The 18,402-nt window shown below is 41.7% G+C and overlaps 2 protein-coding genes across 7 annotated transcripts; one reads left to right on the top strand and one right to left on the bottom strand.

Moving 5' to 3' along the window:
- Window positions 1-20: 20 nt before the first annotated feature.
- BLZF1 (basic leucine zipper nuclear factor 1) lies at window positions 21-6,726 on the top strand. Of its 3 annotated transcripts, none has more exons than XM_416590.8 (7): window positions 21-74; window positions 517-573; window positions 1,538-1,977; window positions 2,332-2,531; window positions 4,080-4,208; window positions 4,783-5,002; window positions 5,326-6,726. In XM_416590.8, exons 2-7 carry the CDS (start codon window positions 555-557, stop codon window positions 5,509-5,511), a joined length of 1,194 nt encoding a protein of 397 aa, XP_416590.1. In that variant the 5' UTR covers window positions 21-74; window positions 517-554; the 3' UTR covers window positions 5,512-6,726. The 3 variants fall into 3 exon arrangements, with proteins under 3 accessions (XP_416590.1, XP_015152192.1, XP_004938283.1); XM_015296706.4 differs by having other exon boundaries at window positions 21-267; XM_004938226.5 differs by having other exon boundaries at window positions 21-292.
- On the bottom strand, window positions 6,507-17,842 carry CCDC181 (coiled-coil domain containing 181). Of its 4 annotated transcripts, XM_025143810.3 has the most exons (7): window positions 15,527-15,623; window positions 13,919-14,008; window positions 13,181-13,341; window positions 11,675-12,652; window positions 9,063-9,209; window positions 8,285-8,439; window positions 6,507-7,699 (listed from the first exon to the last, which is right to left on the bottom strand). In XM_025143810.3, exons 3-7 carry the CDS (start codon window positions 13,316-13,318, stop codon window positions 7,537-7,539), a joined length of 1,581 nt encoding a protein of 526 aa, XP_024999578.2. In that variant the 5' UTR covers window positions 13,319-13,341; window positions 13,919-14,008; window positions 15,527-15,623; the 3' UTR covers window positions 6,507-7,536. The 4 variants fall into 4 exon arrangements, with proteins under 4 accessions (XP_024999578.2, XP_015152156.2, XP_046761329.1 ...); XM_015296670.4 differs by lacking the exons at window positions 13,919-14,008; window positions 15,527-15,623 and adding an exon at window positions 17,780-17,842; XM_046905373.1 differs by lacking the exons at window positions 13,919-14,008; window positions 15,527-15,623 and adding an exon at window positions 15,846-16,040.
- Window positions 17,843-18,402: the final 560 nt, after the last annotated feature.

Here is an 18,402-nt window from a genome sequence, read left to right as displayed (position 1 = left end):
TCGGGCCGGAAGCGGAAGTTGGGCAGCGGCGCCGGCGGAGGTGACGGGTGCGGGGTCTGCGGATGGGTGTGCTGGTAACGTCTGGGGGCTGCGCGTAGAGGGGGGGCTGCTGGGGTCGGAGCTCGAGAGCGGCGCCGGGCGGGAGGGAGCGTGATGGAGTTGTAGAGGGTGGGGTGAGGGCTCTGCAAAAAGGAGGGAGAGGGGAAGGAGTAATTTGGGGAATGCAAACTGGAAGAGCAAGGGATGGAAGTTGAAGCCCGGCCCTCGGTGAGAGAAGCAGCACGCGCCAGAGGTCTCCTATCTGTCTTTTAACTTCGCGGGTCTCGGAGGCGTGTTTGTTTTTTCATTTCTTTTGGCGTGGGCTTTTTGCCTTCTGAATTATGTAGAGCTTATAGCTCACGGTAAACGGCGTATCGGTGTGCCGCTGAACTGAACTTTAGAGGCTGTGCTAGAAAATAGGGTAACCCAAGATTAGCTTCACTTGCTGAAGATGTCCTTCCCTCCTTTCCTCCTCAGGATTACGTAGTTAAGAAGAGCTGACTGCCAGCAAGAAAATGACGTCTCTAGAAAAAGGTAGGTGGTTGGTGTGGTGGCTGAGCAGACTGGATTAAAAGGTCTTTAACCTGAATTCTAAGGTCTTATTTCTTTAACTGCACGAAAGGAGCAGCTAATTAAACTAGATCTCCTAATGTGGTTTTGCCTGGAAAATCACGTTTGTCATTCGTGCAGTTGCATGTCTATACCCTTGTTTGATAGCCCTCTCTGGTCTTTAGAAATTGCTGGCACTGTAATGATAACGCTGTTGTGTTTTTGAAATCCAGTGCTGGGAATAGGACAGAGGATGCAGGTGTATGGCCTGCAGTATGAGAAATAATGGCAGTATGGGTAGCAGTGTTGTGAGAAGCTGTCCTGCCCCACCCATTGTGAGGAAGCCTTACTATAGCATTTAACTCAGCCAAAAACTTAATGAACTTCAGCAAAGTGAATTTCAGGCATGTTTGGGAATCTAGAGCAGAATGCAGCCTTACTGGGAATACTGGGAGCTATTGATTAAAAATGAAGCGCAACTGATATGTTGGCTTTTTTAAATCATTACTTCAAAACACATTGTAGTACTTAAAGCCTCTTAAACTTATGGTGTTAGTAGCTATATAGCTTAATAGCAGCTTTGCATCAGTGATTTTTAAATAGGACTGCTGTGATCTTTGTCAGCTCCCAAAAGCTGAAGTTTGCTGTCAGTCCATAGGTAACATTGTCAGAAGTTTTTCTCCTTAATACTTCTTGATCATATCTGCATCTACCTAATATTATGTGGTGGAAATTAGTACAATTTATCAACGAATGTGTCATAATTAGCAATGCATACCTGAGTAATGGCTTTCTAGGTTCTAATTTATGCTTGATAGCTCCTGCTGCAAGGGACTGTTTTGTGCATGCAGTGTAAAATTAAAACTTTCACCTTTGAAGTACGTAAACGAAGGGAAGAGTTGCAATGACAGTCAGATGGTAAACTTCCTGTGCTATTTCTGAATTGTAGTTGACTATGCCTCGTCACCCATCCGAGGACCTGGAGATGGCATGGAAACAGAGCAGATGGGTGAATCGCTGGAAGTAAGCGCTGGAGCCAGCGCTACAAACCATCAGGTCCGCCACAGCCCACAAAAAAAGGCAGTCTCATCGCTGAGTCCTGGAGTTCTCCAGCTAGGGCAGATACATGCCGATAAATCAGTAGAAGTTGAAGCCGTGCGTATATTAGTCCCCAAAGCAGCTATCACCCATGTTGTTGCAACTAAAAATGCTAAAGTAGCTAAATCGGCGGGACACAAAGGAGATGCTTTCCATCAGTCAGATGGAACTGCAGATCCCAAGAAAGAACAGACTGAGCTAAAAAATGCAATTGAAAAGCTGAAGAATTCAGAAAAGCGGTTGTTACAGGATAAAGAAGGTCTCTCTAATCAGCTACGTATACAGACAGAGGTAAGAAATGAAAGGGTTTGTTTTCTCACACAGTTGAGCTGCTTTTGTTTATTTAGTTTGTGAATAAAATCAAAGATTACTGCTGTGACACTGAAGCTTTGACACAACTTGTTTTCTTTTTGAACTTTTAAATTAGAGAGTAGAAATGCATCAGATGCATTCGTGTATTACTCTTAAGTTTGTCTCACTGGAGCGGATTGTGAGGCTTATTATCCTCTCCTTTGGGTGCATTCCATTCTAGAAACAGAAACTGCACATTTCAAAAAAATAAGTTGCCTAAGTTGCACTGCATACAAAAGTAGAAAGTGTTTCAGTCTATATTGGTAATGATCACATAGTTTGGTCTAATTCTAGGTGAATCGGGAGCTGAAGAAACTTCTTGTTGCTTCTGTTGGGGATGATCTGCAGTATCACTTTGAACGGATGGCTCGTGAGAAAAATCAGCTTATCCTAGAAAATGAAGTCTTGGGCCGGAATCTGTCTCAGTTGTCTGAACAACTGGAGCGCATGTCTATACAGTGTGACGTGTGGCGAAGCAAATTCCTAGCAAGCAGGTATTCCCACTTAAAGCACCATTTTTCTGTAGGCTTTTATTATATGCACCCACTGCAGCACTTGGGAACGTACGTATATATGCAGAAGGCAACTACAACAGCTATTGTAAGACCCTTACTATGAAGGTTCAATCAGTAGAAGAGGTAAAAAGAAAGTAAGCTCTTTGTAAATCTCAGTAGTTCTGCCTTTAAAAGTATCAGAGTGGATCCTAATGTTCCTAAAATGTTAATTCCAGTTCTTGTTAACGTAAGAGAAGTTATTATTTCTGATCAACTGTGTCCAGTTTAGGGTTTAAAAATATCTTCCTGAACAGCTGAAAGCATGATCCAATCATCAATTTCTAAAAAAAAAGTTCATTAATTTTCCAGGGTTCTACTAAAAACAGCAGCTGAGAATGGAAGAATAGGGAGACCTCCTCATTAAATGTTGGTTGTGTTAGTGCTAGGAGCCCTACGGTTACTTCTGTACTCAAACTAATACGTTGCAAGAGTTAGGAGCAAATCTTAAGCTGGTCTAAATGTCAGTCTCATTTGACAAGGGATTACACTTTTAACTTGCCACATGTAGATGATCTGCCAGATCTGCAAATAGTGTTAGGATTTTAATCTTCTACTGTACTCATGTATAACTCACTGCATTTTAACTAGTGATGCTTAATGTATATTAGGAAAAAGACTTACTGCTTCAGGGAAATGGGAATGTATGATCCCCTCCATTTAAGTTGCTGGTATTCAGCAGTTTTGATGTATTGAGTGAATGATAAGCAGTTGTGATAGTACCATCCAGGCAAGCATTGCTATCCTACCTTAACTTGTTTCTTCAGCATTAATGTGACTCCTAAGATCACTGGAAGGGAGCCCCTTCCAGTAACACTTTTAACAGCGTGGAGATGTGATCAAAGTAACACCTTTTCTACTGTAAGGTTCTCATTCATTCAAGTCTCAGATTTCTTACTGGTAGCTGTTAAAATGCATTCTGTTCTTGGTATTTGCAGGATCTCAGGCATTGAAGTACCAGCTCCAGGGGTCAGTGCTAAGTCTGTTGGCATAGAACAGCAAAATATCCCAAGGGCTTTCTCATTAGCAGCTCTCACATGCTTGTATCTGGAGCATTTGACATCTAGGTATAGCTCCCTGAGAGAAGCAAAGAAGTGAATGCAGCATGCAGCAATAGCTGTCATCTTCAGAAATGATTGAAAATACTTGATTATAGTGTACTTGCAAGAACCCTGTAAATACCAAAATGTGTTCAGCTTTATGTGTCAGGGTATTTGTCCACCATGCTCGCTTACCCATTTGCATAGAGTGGCAGTAGATTGTTTAAACTCAGCGAGTTGTAATATAGTTTTGCACTTGTGTTGACTGTAGTTGAACAGAAATTGCTCTTAATACACGTCCTCTGTAATTAGGTTGACAGGTCCTGCGTGGGGAAGGAAGGGGAATGGCAGCTTAATCCTCAGTCTGAGCTGATTAAATACTGTCTGCAGTACAGTGAAGGTGACTTTCAAACTGCTCACTTAAATTACTAATGGGAGATATCTTTTGCAGGGTTATGGCTGATGAGCTAACCAATACCAGAGCAATTCTTCAGCGTCAAACCAGGGATGCACAGACTGCAATCCAGGATCTGTTGAATGAACGTGATCAGTTCCGCCAAGAAATGATTCATACACAAAAGTACGATTTTCTTAATCCAGATTACCTCTCTACAAACTTCTCATTTCTGTCGGTTTATTCTGGGCTGGAGCAGAATCGAATAACTTTCCCCTATTCTTGTCACATGTAAGAAAAAAAACATATGCTGCTGATTAGTATAGCTGCTTTTCGTTCTCAGAGTTGAAAGCCAAAGTAGCATTAATTCTTTCCTCGGCATTCCATAGAGGTGTGAGTTCTTGAGGGTCCATATACTGTGGAGCTAACATCTCTTATATCTGCAGACTTTATATAGTTTATCGCTTACTGTCTCAACTTCAAGAATCTTCTCTTTCCAAAACTAACAGATTCTTTTACCTGCAGTGACTTTTTAATGCTCAGTCTGACGAGTGTCTTTTAATTTTTACCGGTATTAAAATTCTGCATTGGTGAGGCCTTGCCTGTGAGAACCACCTGTTTTGTCTCCTTGCTATAAATACTTAAACCTTTTTTGATTAACATTTGACTTGTACGGCCAATGTGGGGAAGATTCCACTGAAGCATGTGTGCTGATAGTAAGGAATATGAAACCCACTAGGACTTTTTCCTTTCTCTGCAGGCTTCTGGAGGAACTGATGGTTTCTCTTCAGTGGGGGAGACAACAGACGTACTATCCCAGTGCCCAGCCTTACACTACAACAGAGCTAGCCTCTGTGAACTGCAAACTAGCCAAAGCTGTAAGCTCACATCTTCTTGGAAACGTTGGAACTAGCAGTCCAAAGAAGACTTCAACAGCTGTGGAGTTTTGCAATACACCTGCTGAGAAAATGGCTGAAAGGGTAAGAACCCTTCATATAACTCAGTCTTTCAACACAGCACAGGGTCAGGGTCATGCTTTCAGAGAGAAAAGCCTTGCTTTGTGGCAACCGCTTCATATTGAATTTAAAAATGATTTGCAGGGGGAAACCCTGCAAATAGTGCTGTCTGGTGTTTAAAAATCAAAAACGTGGAAGAATAAGCACAACATAAATGAGAAATGTATTGTTTGAAATCAAGTTGAAAAACTCTGCTTTTGAGCAGAAAACTTTCCTCGCTGTTACAGAAGGTTAAATCCTATTAAGCTCAGTAGGTAGATTTTCATTCTCAGCTTTTCCTCCCTTAGGTGCTACGTGTACTGGATCCGGCTGCACGTACAGAAACATCAACAGAAGCTTCTTTTTCTGAGACTTCTCCCTCTTCCTTCCTTTCTACAAAGAAGAACATTGGAAGGTTTCACCCATATACAAGATATGAAGATATAACTTTCAATTGTTGCGATCACTGTCAAGGAGAGCTGATAGCCCTTTAAAAACATGGCTGATGTTTACAACTGCACACGCACTCTTTCTGAAGAATTCCACTAGTTGGTGTTCAGCAGGCTTCCCTTTTTCCTGTTTCTTTCCTTATGAGTGGGTTTAAAATTGGAAATCCTGTATTTTCTGCCTCTCTGCCTCTTGAAGTCAGGGACTGACAGGGTTTCCTTACTCCATGGGTACTTTACTACTTTTCAGTCTGAAAAGCTACTTCCTTCTACAAAGGCAAGACCAAAGACTTTATGCTGGTCCAATTTGTAGAGCATAGAGATCCCCCTGACTCTTTTAAGTTTGACAATCTTATTAGCAAATCTTAATGAATTCATCATCTTTGGAGGGAAGTATATATAGACTATACCAAAGCAAAGGAAGTGCTATATTTTTAAATAAGAAATAATAATAATCAAAAAGTCATTAGAATATAGTCAGCTCCACGGTTCTTTAATATTATCCAAGGCGATGAACTGTCCTCAAGTCTATGTTCAGCCTTTTAAATTTAGTCATAAGGAGTGTATGCAATGACTCTTTATAGCTGTAAGTTCTGAAAGAGCGTGGAGAAGAGGAAAAGAGCTTGAGTGGACTCTAGCTACAACACATAATTAGTAACTGGTTTTAAATGGATCCTTGAAATCTGTGAGTGATATTCTTGTATTTTCATACAGGTAAGACAATAGCTTTTCCCTGTTTCATCTTCTACAGTCATGCTGTTAAGTAGTTGATCCTCAGAAAAGAAACACCGATACACCTCCTTCAGTACACAGTGTTGAAAGCTAAACTAGCATTAGACTTCGTTCCTTGCCCTCAAGTCTTCCTGGGTGTTATGGGAGGCTGAAGATAAGCACTACTTTTGCACAAGTATTAGTAAAAAATATTTTTTTACTTTATGATTTTGTTATTGTGATGGGAGTTCAGATAAATATTCCTGCAGCTTACCTGCTAAATCCAAAGACAGGTGGCGTCAAGGAAACAGAGGAGCAAACACGGAGGAAAATCAGGAGGATGCAAATAAGCATTTTAATTTAACTCCCAGATTTATCATAGGTAGTGTCTAATATAAGAAAAGGGTTTCTACAGTAGCTGCTTTCACCCATTTTTTTCTTTTAAGTCTCATACCATGAACAGAATTTGCAAGTTACAAGTTCTTGCTATTCTTGGGCATGCTTTGGTTTGCATGAAGAATACAATAAATTTTCTTTGCTTACAAGTTACAATTTTGGATTTAATACAGCTCATTTCAGACCCTGTGTTCCATGCAGATAACTGTGATTTCATCAGTCACTTCAGCACATTCTCTCTCAAGAGCTCCCAATATCAAGGTGGTGGTATATTTTAGTAAATGTAGCAAACGTGAAAACGTACACAAGGAATTCAGCTTCCTTGATATTGGTAAAGGTCATAATTTACATTATCTTTCATTTCATGGAATAGAAAATTGCTAAATATAAATGCATCAGTTTGACTCACAGAAATAAAGTTCCAAAAACCTGCAAGTTCACATACACATTAGCCTTTAGTCACCACTTTCCCTGAGTTAGAATAGTCCTTCAGGTAGGCAGGAACAGCTGGTCCACAGGCCAACAGAAAGTGGCAGAGATTCCAGAAAGCATTTTCCAACACCACAAGTTGTACACTCATCACAAGCAGCAAATAGCAATATTAATGCAGCAGAATAAAATAAAATAAATTAAAAACATAATAATAGCCTGCATCCAGGAATTCATGGTGGAGTTCAGTATAAAGTGCCTTTTAAAAGGAAATATATATTTGCCACCCTCGCAAATAGATCTCGCTCTCATTTTGATTTGGTCAAACCAAGACGATCCCTGAGTTGTGCATAAAAGCAGGCTTTTCAACAAAATTAATTATAAATAAGTAGCAAAACCATTGTCAATGAAGGGGACTGCTGCATTTGCTAGAAAGCTTTAAAAACACCACAAAGTCAGTAGCTATAAAGAGCAGTAGCTCAAGGCATAAAAATTAAGTGGGCTGTCCCCAAGAACTCAGTGGTTACCTCCAAATTTTCAACTGTAATTGTCTCTGAAGCGAAAAGATCTAGGCTCCGAGCTAATGCTGTGGATGTTCTGCATCTGCTTTGCTCTTCTAGCTTCTAATCTAAGCTGCCTTGCTGTCTCTTTAGCCGCCAGTTCTTCTGCTCGCTTTTCTTCTCTCTTTCTTTTTAGCCATCTGTAGAGGGAGAAACATGAGTCACAGATAAAACTGAAAATTTTATTTCACCCATTCAAAGGAGGCTTGGCCTCATTTAAATAGAGCCCCTTAGTCCTTCAGGATAAAGGTGTTAGGCCAAGCCCATCTAAAAGCCTGTCTGTCCCAAACATGGGAGGCACTACTTCATCCCAATACTCCTGGTGCTGCACCCACATTTCCCTAACCCTCCTTCTGGTGAGCTGATTCAACTAAAAAAATGCTTTAACAGATTAACTTTGTGCCTGTTCAATGTACTGAATCAGCACAAGACTGCTCTACAACAGGCAAAAAGGGGTAGGGAAGGATCTCCATTTTTCAGCAGAAGCAGTTTGCTAGTTCAGCTCAGGCTGTGACAAACTACTTCACAACAGTGAACAACACCGATATATTTTGCAATGTTGTTGCAACATTGAGACATAATTTTGTATATATTATACACATATTTATAATAGCTAATACATAGTAATTAAAAAAAGGCCAGCAGTAGCAAAGTACCACAAAATGACAGTCTTGAGTAGATAAACTACATCATTTTCAAAATGGATTCCATAGGATTCTACTCACTCTTTAAAAGCTCTGTTGCATTCCTCTGTCCTTGGAAAAAATGTAATTCCCTCTTCCTGCCGTCTCAAAATTTCTATTTGTTTTTCTTTCATGTGTTCTTGGTGCTTTTTTTTAAGCCATAACTTGAATGCTTCTTCTGGATTCCTGTTTCTCTCCTATTTAAATAAGACATATGCACAGGGCTCATCATTAAACAACCTTCACCTTAACTGTACTCTTATAATTTCGGAACTCCGCTGGCATCTCCCATTGACATTAGACAAACTCATAGCATATGGACATTTGCTTACATGTGGAATAAATACACGAGCAAGCATTGAAAGCAGCATGTTATAAAAAAAACTACAGAATGTAGCTTTTTCAGCTCATTGTTGCAACATAGAACAACTTCAGAGTATCTGAATCATCATTTTCTGGTCAGGCCACATGCTGATTGCCAACAAGTTCTGATGGTAAGTATGATGGAATAAGCTTAAAGGGTTTTCTGGCTTGCTCACAGCTGGGCTGAATGAAGTCATCCACTTGCTAAAAAAGGGCATCACTACATCTCCTGTGATTTTATTGTGAATGAGTTCACAAATGGAGCCTGTATGACACCAGCCAACTTGCCAGGCAGAACCATCCAGAATGTGCAAGTCAATCTAGCTCTTCCCTGCAAACAATATGACAAAAAAAATATTCCCATCACTGCCCATTTTCGTAGACTTAGCTAAGAACATAGGCTTACAAATGGAAGCAGATCAGTATGACTCCCAGTCCTACATTACGGTGACCTTACTTTGCTGTTCAAGTTTTCTAGCTCCTTTGCACGACGAATTCGCTTTTCTTCTTGCACTTGTTCTTTCTTCTTCTGTAACCAAGCTCTAAACACCATCTCATTCTCCCTTCTCTTCTGTTCTTCTTGCTCTTTTTTCCTTTCTTCTTCCTTGTATGAAATTAAGAGCGAATAAAACTTTACTTGTTGAACCGACTGCCTTAATCTGCAGAGGCCTTATTGTCACAATGGACAATAAGTGAGTAATTTGAATTATATTGACAAAAATATTGATAAGAAAGAGATAACCAGACTGTAGCTAGTTAGCACAATCTTTAGGAAAAGACTAGTCCAAGCACCTCCCTGTTGCATCAGGTTACAAATAGATACCCTCAATTTAACTGCCTTTTGTAATTACCATCATTTCCATGGTACATCTCGACTTGTGAGCATTTCAAAAGCAACAGGTCAGAACTTTCAAATGGACATCTGCCCAGCTGAGCTGATTTGAAGGCAATCACAGTTAACTGATACATTTTAAACAATAAAGAAACTCTCTGACTTGAGAGACCACTAAATCCAAAAGGATATTTAACTACTTATTGGAATGCTGGCACTACCTTATTAATAAGAAATTTTTTTCTGGGCATTAAGTTGTAATATGCTTACTTAGGGACGTATTAATAGCTCACAGCACCATTCAAAAGCTCACAAAATGAACTGATATTTACAAAATTGAGAACTTTCTTCTGGTTATCAATCACACTTTAGCCAACAAGTATGTACAAATAGGAGAAAAGATTTCAAACAATGCTTCAGAAAGTTGATGAGGACATTTCCCACTCATTGCAATTGTCTTCCTGCAAATGGATGATATCTTCCCACCTATGCACAGCTTCTTTACTGAGAGAAACCCACCCAAAATAAAGCAGATGGATTCCAATAACGTCAAGAATGTTTCATGCCTGTGAAATCAATCATGCGTTTGTTCTCCTTCAAGAATGAAGAAATTAAGTGCTACATTCTTAACTCCTTCATAAATTGGCCAACAGAGATGTAGCGCACAGTTAGCCTAATAATGGACATCATACTATTTACTTTAAATGTGTGAAGTATGTGGTCAAGAGATTTAGTCTTCTGTGTACAAATTAACACATACAAAATTAACACATTCGTAACTCATCATTTTTCATACACCTCGTTACTGATCTACGCCTCAGCAAACTTTCCAAATAAAGCAGGCTAGAGATATTTTCATGCATCGAAAGGACTTCAAAACTGCTTAGCCAGCTCTTTTAGAACATTATGGCACAGCCAACGGGTAGGTGCTTCCATGACCTTCTTAGTCAGTAACCTTATATTTAAAGCACCTGACTGGAACCCTGGAGGGGCGTGAGCAGTTTGGGCAGAACCCGTACTACCTGTCAGGTCTGGAATGAACATTTTTAAATGGGACCATTATTATTTCCACATAGAATTTGTGAACTGAAACGTTGCTCTTTAAAAGAAGTAAAATATTAACTCCTAAGTAGAAAAACAAGTTGCAACACACCACAAGCTACCTTTTTCCTTTCTGCAATACCTGTCTTTAAACAGGTATTTAATGTTTAAAAAGACTCCACTAAAGATTTATGAAGCTCCTGTTAGCAGCTGTCAAAAGCTGGCTCAGCTATTAAATATTTTTCTGAATAAGAAGCTGAGGAAATAATTAAATTTTGAGGGTATGTATGTCCTCAATAGACAGCGATTTGATTTTCTAAAATATACTCTCTTTTTTTTTTTCTTTCCTTTTTTTAACTGTTTTGTACAGACATAACAACCTCTGCCATGGGAATATTTTCTTCCCTTTGTCCTCTGTGTAGCAAGCACGTAAAACCAAATAATAAGGAAAAATAATATCCATTCAGAGAGAAAGGGAAAAAGTCCCACTTTGCAACAAACCCATTAAGAAAATTTACTACAACACTCACCCATGCAAAATATTTATGGGAGAAAAAGGTATCCTGTTACATTATCATTCAAGGTGATGCTACCTGCACGCATCTCACACAACCAACAAGGCATGCTCCTTATGAAGTCTTTCATACGTTTTAAGTGTGCGCACTCTTCAGAGTTCTGAGTCACTGTCCCACGTAAAGTCCTATTTTATGACTAAACACTGTTCCATATGAGACTTGTCTATTACCTGCCTCATCAGCACCCAAACATGCACCTGCATGACTGTGGTTATGTTAGCTTTCTCCACAGATTACACTGCAGCGTAAATGTGATACCATGTACAATGTTTCAGTAAATAGTGGGTTTGCAATGGAATTTAGAGAGAGTCAATAAGCAAGAGCTGTAAGTACAATAAAGCAAAAGAAAGCCTATCTATGAGGGGTTGATTAAATAAATATTTTGATTCTCCTGTGAGCAAGGTATAATCCTATGCCATTATCTGTAATTCTGTTGGGTTTTGGCTTGTTTTAAGAAAATGAAAGGAATTTTAAGAGATTCTGTACAAACTTCAGAGAATTAATATTATTACTGCCTCTTTTATCATGAAAGAACAGAGTAAATGCTGTGAACATGTGGCCTTTATGAGGCAGAGGAATGTGATGGTTGCTGTGATCTGCTTGTTCCCTCTGTATCTTTACCTCTTTCCTCAGTTTTTCCTTCCTTTGTTCTAACTGCTTCCGTAGCTCTTTTTGTCTGGGAGAAAGGCAGTAAGTGGAACTTCTCAAGGGCACATTTGCAGACTGTGCTCTTGGTGGAGTCTTCCGTTTTCCCAGGCCTCTTGCAGCATTGATAGCAGAATTTGGGCGATGTTTAGGGTTAGATGGAGGCTTAGGCAAAAAGGCACACTCTTCTGCAGCAGGAGAAAAAGAATGTATGCCTGGTCTTACTGGACGTACTTCCTTCATTCGAGAGACAGTGCCAGAAGAACTGAGGTGAGAAGATTTTGGAGATGTACGTTGAGTTTCAATATCAGTGAAAGAAACACTTATTGGGGGCAAAAAGCCCTGGCTTTCAATATCACGTAAACTTAAGAGTTCAAACTTTCCATCTTTTTCCACCAGGACTTTACCATTCTTCTGTTCCTCATTCTTGCCAGCAGGCAATGAAAGCGATGCGCTTTCCGGTCCCGTTTCATTAGAAATATGCAACTGAGACAGCTTGGTTGAAACATCACCTCCTCCTGCAAGGTCTGTTTTATAAACTTCTACATCTTCAAGAGGAGGAACTTCAAGATCCACCAACGTATCCTTAAATTTTAATTTCCGCTCTCTGTTCTCACCCACAGGAGCCTGATTCTCCAGCAGTTTGTTGGCTTCCTCAATCTTTTCCAAGACATAACGCTTTATTTCTTCATCTACTTCCTCATCCAATTCCTGCTGGTTTTCCAGCTTGGATTCCTGGATAGAGCATTCACTATCAGTATCAGAAACCTGGTCTCCCTCTTTCACGTCAGATCCAGATACCAAACTTTCTTCCTCACAGGGCTTCACTTTCACATCTATGCCTCCTTCCGAAAGCTCATCTGGATTGTTTTCCATTTTCTCATGGTCTTCCTCAAAGGTCGCCACAACTTTAACATCTTTCCCCTCAATGTCGTCTTCTGCCTCTTCAGGAGTCTGGAAAAATAAGCTATTTATCTCAACTGATTCTCTCAACAAAGAATAGTATCCAAGAAACAAAAAAGAAAGAGTGAAAGAGGAAAGCAGTACTAGCTACATATATTTTAAAAGAGGCTATCAAATAGAGAACAACTTAAATAGCTTTTTTGGCACTAATAACATTTTCTCCATGTATATATCTATGGAAAGCTTAACTAACCATGGCTTGAGCATTGAAGCAATCAGTGACAATGTGAAAACAGAGCAATGTGCTGCACAAGTACTCAAAGGAGCCTGCACTGGAAGCAGAATTACTTTTGTACCAAACACATTTGCAATGAACAATTTTTTGTTTTAAGACAATTGTAAGCAAACTAACCAGGTCACTGGATTAATTTCTGCTGTCATTCCAAATAACCTTCCCTGTCAAAATTCAGGGAGCATACCCATACATCTCAAAGCACACCGAATTTAGTGCTTAGTATTCCTAATATGTACTCTTTTGGCCTTCTAAATAAGAAAACTAACATTTAATTTAACCAATACCTCTCTTTCACCAAGGCTTTCCTTTTCCTCTTCATTAATTAGCCATTCAAGGTCTTTTTCAAAGTCATCCTCATATTCTTCTCTTTCTGTTAAATTATCCATGTTTGCCAGACCACCTTGGTCTTCATTTTCACTCATTTTGGTGCTATAGTAGAGTAATGCTATGAAAGAAGGAAAAAGTGTTTTAAAACTCCAGTACAGAACATGGCTATCTCCCATGCCACCCACATCAAACTTGTGAGCAGTATCAGTACAACCATGTAAGGCATTGCCACGGCACCTCAGAACTAAGGATGATTTATAAATATGAATGGTTTTGGACTTTCCAGCTCTAATTAGTAGGAGGAAGATCTGAGTCAAAACAAGGCGAGATGACATATTCAGCATTCTCTTAAAGACTTTACACAAGAACACAAAATCTCCTAACTCCTTATTTAACAAAGAGATCACCATTCTCTCATTTTTAGAAGTATTATGAGCTCTCAATGCTCCCAGGCGGGTTTTACATCTGACGTGTTGCTCTTTACCTGCCTGCCACCCTCTCCTTTAAATAAACTGTAACCTATTTAAAGTTACATTACAAAGCTGTGGGATTCACAAGCTCTAGAAGATCTATGCCATGGCTTAAAAGAGAAGGAGCCATCAAAAAGCTTTTATTAAAATGAGAAGACATTCACTGACAGGGCCGGAGCCTTCTGCTACCATCACCAAACATACACAAGCAGCCAGCATTCATACCATGTTATATCCACAAATACTTGGGGTCAGGAAGTCAGACTGACACCATCTGAGACTGCTGGAAAAAGGATTCCATTATGGTTTGAATGACTGAAAAGAGTAACAATGGAAAATAGTTGCCAGTTAATCAAGCTGGATATAGTCAAACTCATGACAAAACTGAAGATAAGCCACCATAAAGATAGAATCTTTTAAACAGACTTCGGACTGCACACCACATAGGTGCCAATGGCTTCTGTTTGGATGCCAGGGTGCCTGCCTGGAATCACTCACTCCCATCTAAAGACAGGAAAGGGTTGAGGGGGTGTGGAGACACAGACCAGACAGCTGATTCTGTTATTTTTACAGTTTTAGCCACTCATCATTCACTCCCTAATTAGGTTCTGTTTGTTTATAGAAGCAACATAAAAGGAAGCTGTTCAAAAGTTCCTTTCCTCTTTGCTACCTTTGCTGTAATGTGGAATTTGCCACTTCCACATATAATTACTTTGCATCCTCACAATATACTAAAGGATCTCTATATGAGTAAGCACATGGCAGCACAACATGGGATGCAGGAATTAGCTCTCAGCCAGGATGTCCCCAGAACAGTGGGACAGCTCTGGCTGTTTAATCTGCCCTGCTGTTCCAGACAGGAAGGGTTGTGCTGGACTCTCCACTCTGCCTAAGTATCTTGTCATATGTTTTGTAACATCCAACAGCTGCTGCTTAACCTTTTCTGTTATATTCTGATGAGCATCGTTGACTTCTCAGTTATGTACTCACACATAGTTCTGTTTCTCACAACTCTTTGTTCCATGCTTGACAAGCGTGTTGTACTTTTAAGCCTCAAAATTTAGTCAAGATTTAGTTACAAGGAAAGAATAGTTATAAGGTTGGGTACTTTTACTGCAAACTTGCATACAGACAACCTCTGCTCAGGAGAGACACAAACCTCTTTGCTTGGAAAAGCCCCTTCCTTCCCAAACTCCTTCGCTCTGGGTAGTGACACATAGCTAAGTTTGTAACAGAGGTTACCTTACTCTAGGACATGCTCGGCCCAAAGAACTATTCCTCCTACACGTGTTCATAATATGACCATAATTATGGTCATACAGTTTTAAAAGGTACAAAGCTGAATTGTGCCTTTAACAAAACACATTCTCGACAATTTCTGCTCTTTTTTATGATGCATATAACAAAGGAGGGTAGCGTAAGTTCAACCTCTTCTATCATAGCATGAAGCAGTTGTGGCTGAAGAGATACTGTCAGTTTAGCTTAACAACCCTGTTTCAGAAGATCCTGAATCAGCTCCTGTTCTGTTCAGGGAATTATGAAGTAAGAATTAAAAGCACTCAGCTTCAGGAGGGACCAGAAGTTTTTAGGGAATCTCAGCTCTTCAGTTTCATTGAACGGTTGGGTTGGAAGGGACCTTAAAGCCCATCCACGTCCAGCTCCCTCCCCACCAGCTCAGGCTGCCCAGGGCCCCCACCCAACCTGGCCCTCAACGCCCCACGTTGGGGTACCCCCAAGCTTCTCTGGGCAGCCTGTCCCAGGGCCTCACCGCCCTTTGTCTGCGTGACAAATTTCTCCACAACGCGTAATCTAAATTTAGTTTAAAGCCGTTACCCCTTATCCCACCAATGGAGGCCCCCTGTGGCCTCAGGCCCTCCCCTCCAGGCCCCGCTGGCGCTCAAAGCGCGGCTCGACCCGGCGCGGCGCCGGCAGTGTTGCCATGGCAACAGCGCCCCCCCACCCCCACCCCGCAGCAACGGTCACCGCCGATGGTGGCCACCGAGGGCCAAACTCCCTCCCCAGCCGCCGTCGCTGCGGCAACGGCGGGCGGGAGCCCGGCGGCCGGGCGGCACCGCCCCGTCGCCATAGGGACGGCATGGCGGCCCGCTGGGCCCACCCGCGGGCGTTCTGGTGCTGTTTGGCTCCGGCTTGCCTGCCTGCAGCTCGATCTTTGCGCTACATCGTTCGTGCTCCGGCTGGCAATAAGTACTTCGGTCAGAGCAGAAACCCGTGGTGTCAAAACGGGAATGTTCGTTAGCGTTGCACCTCTGGGGAGGTGCCCCTCTGTGATAATTAATCATACGTCACCCCTACAACTTTGAAATGCGAACTGATAAATAAACAAGCAATCCTAATTAAATTACCTTCTGGGCTGAGATGGCTCATTCCCCGCCAACCCCCCCCAAGCTGCAGGCCTAGCTGCCCTCAGGTCACACTAAGAAGGGGAACGTTTTCCCTGTGCAGAGCATGGTGCTTCCCCACAGCTCACTGTGAGGTATGTCCCTTCTCTGGGCTCCTGCTGGCATGGAGGCTGTGGCCACAGCAGCACAGTGGGCACAGGGATGGGACAAGGAGATGTCCTGGCATGCAGCTTGTTATTCCCAACACGGCAGTAGAGCCCTGTTTTGGTTTAAAAAGGCCTAACAAAGCTGGAAGTGACAGCCTAGAACCACACTAGAAGGCCAAATGCCTCAGAGGGCAACATGCCCTCTTCTCCCAAGGGTTATGCTGAAAGAATAATGGTGATTATTATCACCAGAAAATTCAGCCTGTGCACAGGGAGCTCTTAGGGCTATGAGAACAAAGTCAGCCCTCAGTGTAATGGGGGCAGGAGGCTAGAACATTTCAAGGTGAGTGCAGGAGGTTTCTGAAGGCTTCTGTTGCTGGGGCTTCCTCTAATCCTACAGCGTAAACAGGAGAGAGAAATGGGTTTTCACCTTGTTTTTAGGAAGAAGGAAGGGCCCCCTGGTATTTACCTCAGATAACATGTTACTTACTGATGGTGGTCCCTACTGCAGTAACAAAAATGTCAGTTGCTGGCCTCATGCAGCATCAGGCAGATAGCCTGTATGTGAAGATGACACTCCGGAGTTTCAGTTCCCACATTTACAGACAGGTGGCATAAACAAGTTCACAGCATCTAAAAGAAAGCTTTGATATTGCCCCAGTTCTCTTTGTGCTCTTCTACTACAAGCACACCCTTCATCTTACAAAGAAGTGCCGCCCTTTTCATTCACCAGAGATGCTTTATTCTTCTAATTAGAAGTCAGCCTGATTGTAAGACAAGGATTAGACTCAACTGCTGGAAGATCAAGCTTTAATGCCTGATAATGAACATGTAATTATATTTCAAGATCAATCGAAAAACATGCATATGTTTTTGAACCCATATGTCATTCAGTTTACATCCTTTCTGTGATGGAACTACAACACAACAGTTGTGAAGAAATGCAATGGAAACAATAGCTGAGCAGTGCAGCACTCCAGGGACGGGCTTCCTACACGCTGGTTGCTCTTTTTTGTATCACTAATGCACCAGACACTGCATTTAGGAAGCACCAATTTATTCAGGGCAAGTATACTTAACAGAGGAAGACTGTGAAACACCTTCAGAGCACCACTGAACAAGCACTGTCACACCTTTTGCAGGAGACAGCTGACACAGTCAAGAGTCACTAGGAATAGGATCCAGAGCTGCTAGCCACCTGCCCTCTGTCATAACCAGTCTCTCTTTCCTTCCCAATAATCAGCTACAATTTGCTAATAAAGTAGAAAATGTAATCATAGCTGTGCAGAGCCCTTCCCTTCCCTGAAAGCACAGCCAGAACAGTCCCTGCTTTACATATGCATAGACCCACAGCAGATTTTAACATAACTGCAGCACCCTGGCAGGCCCTTAAGGCCAATGACAGCCCAGAGGTGCAGCAGTGGGTGCTGCCTGCTGTGCTGCATCCTCTGGGAGCTCCCACTGTCCCTTATCTTTTGGACACAAGCCTCTCCCCCTAACAAGGACCAGAAGCCCAGGAGCTATGCTAAAGACCTCAGCAAACCCAGCACAGGATGCACAGACTCAGTTTTCACACTTACCTGAACAGTGTACCAGCCACCACGTCCAAGGGAAGCAGCTCAGCCACGCGTGGTATTTCTCTCGTCCCTATCAAACCACACCTGCTGCTAAGGCAGAAATCCAGTTCGTGGCAGTAGCTTGACGTTCCTTCTCAGCTATCACTGAGGCAGTGTGCGATGGGAGGAGCAAGGGGGATTGCCACAGTTCACGTGGACCTGCTTTGCTCACAGGCGAGAAGCAGCATCAGGATTCTTGTCGCAGCACCTTTCATCAGCACCAGAGACATGAAACACTTGAATCTGCCTTGAAATGTAATGCAATACTATCTGAGCTATTAATTAGTCCCCTGCTTTATGCAAGCATAGATTTTAATACCCTGCACATTCAAGAAGCTGAGGCTGGCATCTCTATTCACCCAGGGAAGGCAGAGAATGAAATTCACATGCCTGACGTACTGTCAGTTGCATCCTTCCTGCCTCAGTGATAAGGCTCTCAAAGAAATACTTGCAAGAGCTGCATTTTTTCCTAGCACACACACACACACACTCTTCCCAGTCACTTATTTTTTTTTTCTCTTAACAAGACCTGCAGAAGGCTTGTTGGCTACTCCCCACACCTAGCCCCAGACTGGTAGCCCAGAGAG

Source organism: Gallus gallus, chromosome 1 (genome assembly GCF_016699485.2).
Source record: "Gallus gallus isolate bGalGal1 chromosome 1, bGalGal1.mat.broiler.GRCg7b, whole genome shotgun sequence".
NCBI lineage: Eukaryota > Metazoa > Chordata > Aves > Galliformes > Phasianidae > Gallus > Gallus gallus.
This window is presented reverse-complemented; position numbering and strand designations above follow the sequence as displayed.

Bases quoted from the DNA above. Each gene is read 5' to 3' on its own strand.
- BLZF1 (XM_416590.8), top strand. The intron at 1,978-2,331 runs GTAAGAAATGAA...GTCTAATTCTAG, and splicing joins AGCTACGTATACAGACAGAG to GTGAATCGGGAGCTGAAGAA. The intron at 5,003-5,325 runs GTAAGAACCCTT...TTCCTCCCTTAG, and splicing joins CTGAGAAAATGGCTGAAAGG to GTGCTACGTGTACTGGATCC.
- CCDC181 (XM_046905373.1), bottom strand. From the start codon at position 15,993: ATGATTAATTATCACAGAGGGGCACCTCCCCAGAGGTGCAACGCTAAC. The intron at 9,210-11,674 runs GTAAAGATACAG...ATTTCATACAAG, and splicing joins AGGAAAAACTGAGGAAAGAG to GAAGAAGAAAGGAAAAAAGA. The intron at 8,440-9,062 runs GTAAGGTCACCG...TTATTTAAATAG, and splicing joins TAGAAAACTTGAACAGCAAA to GAGAGAAACAGGAATCCAGA.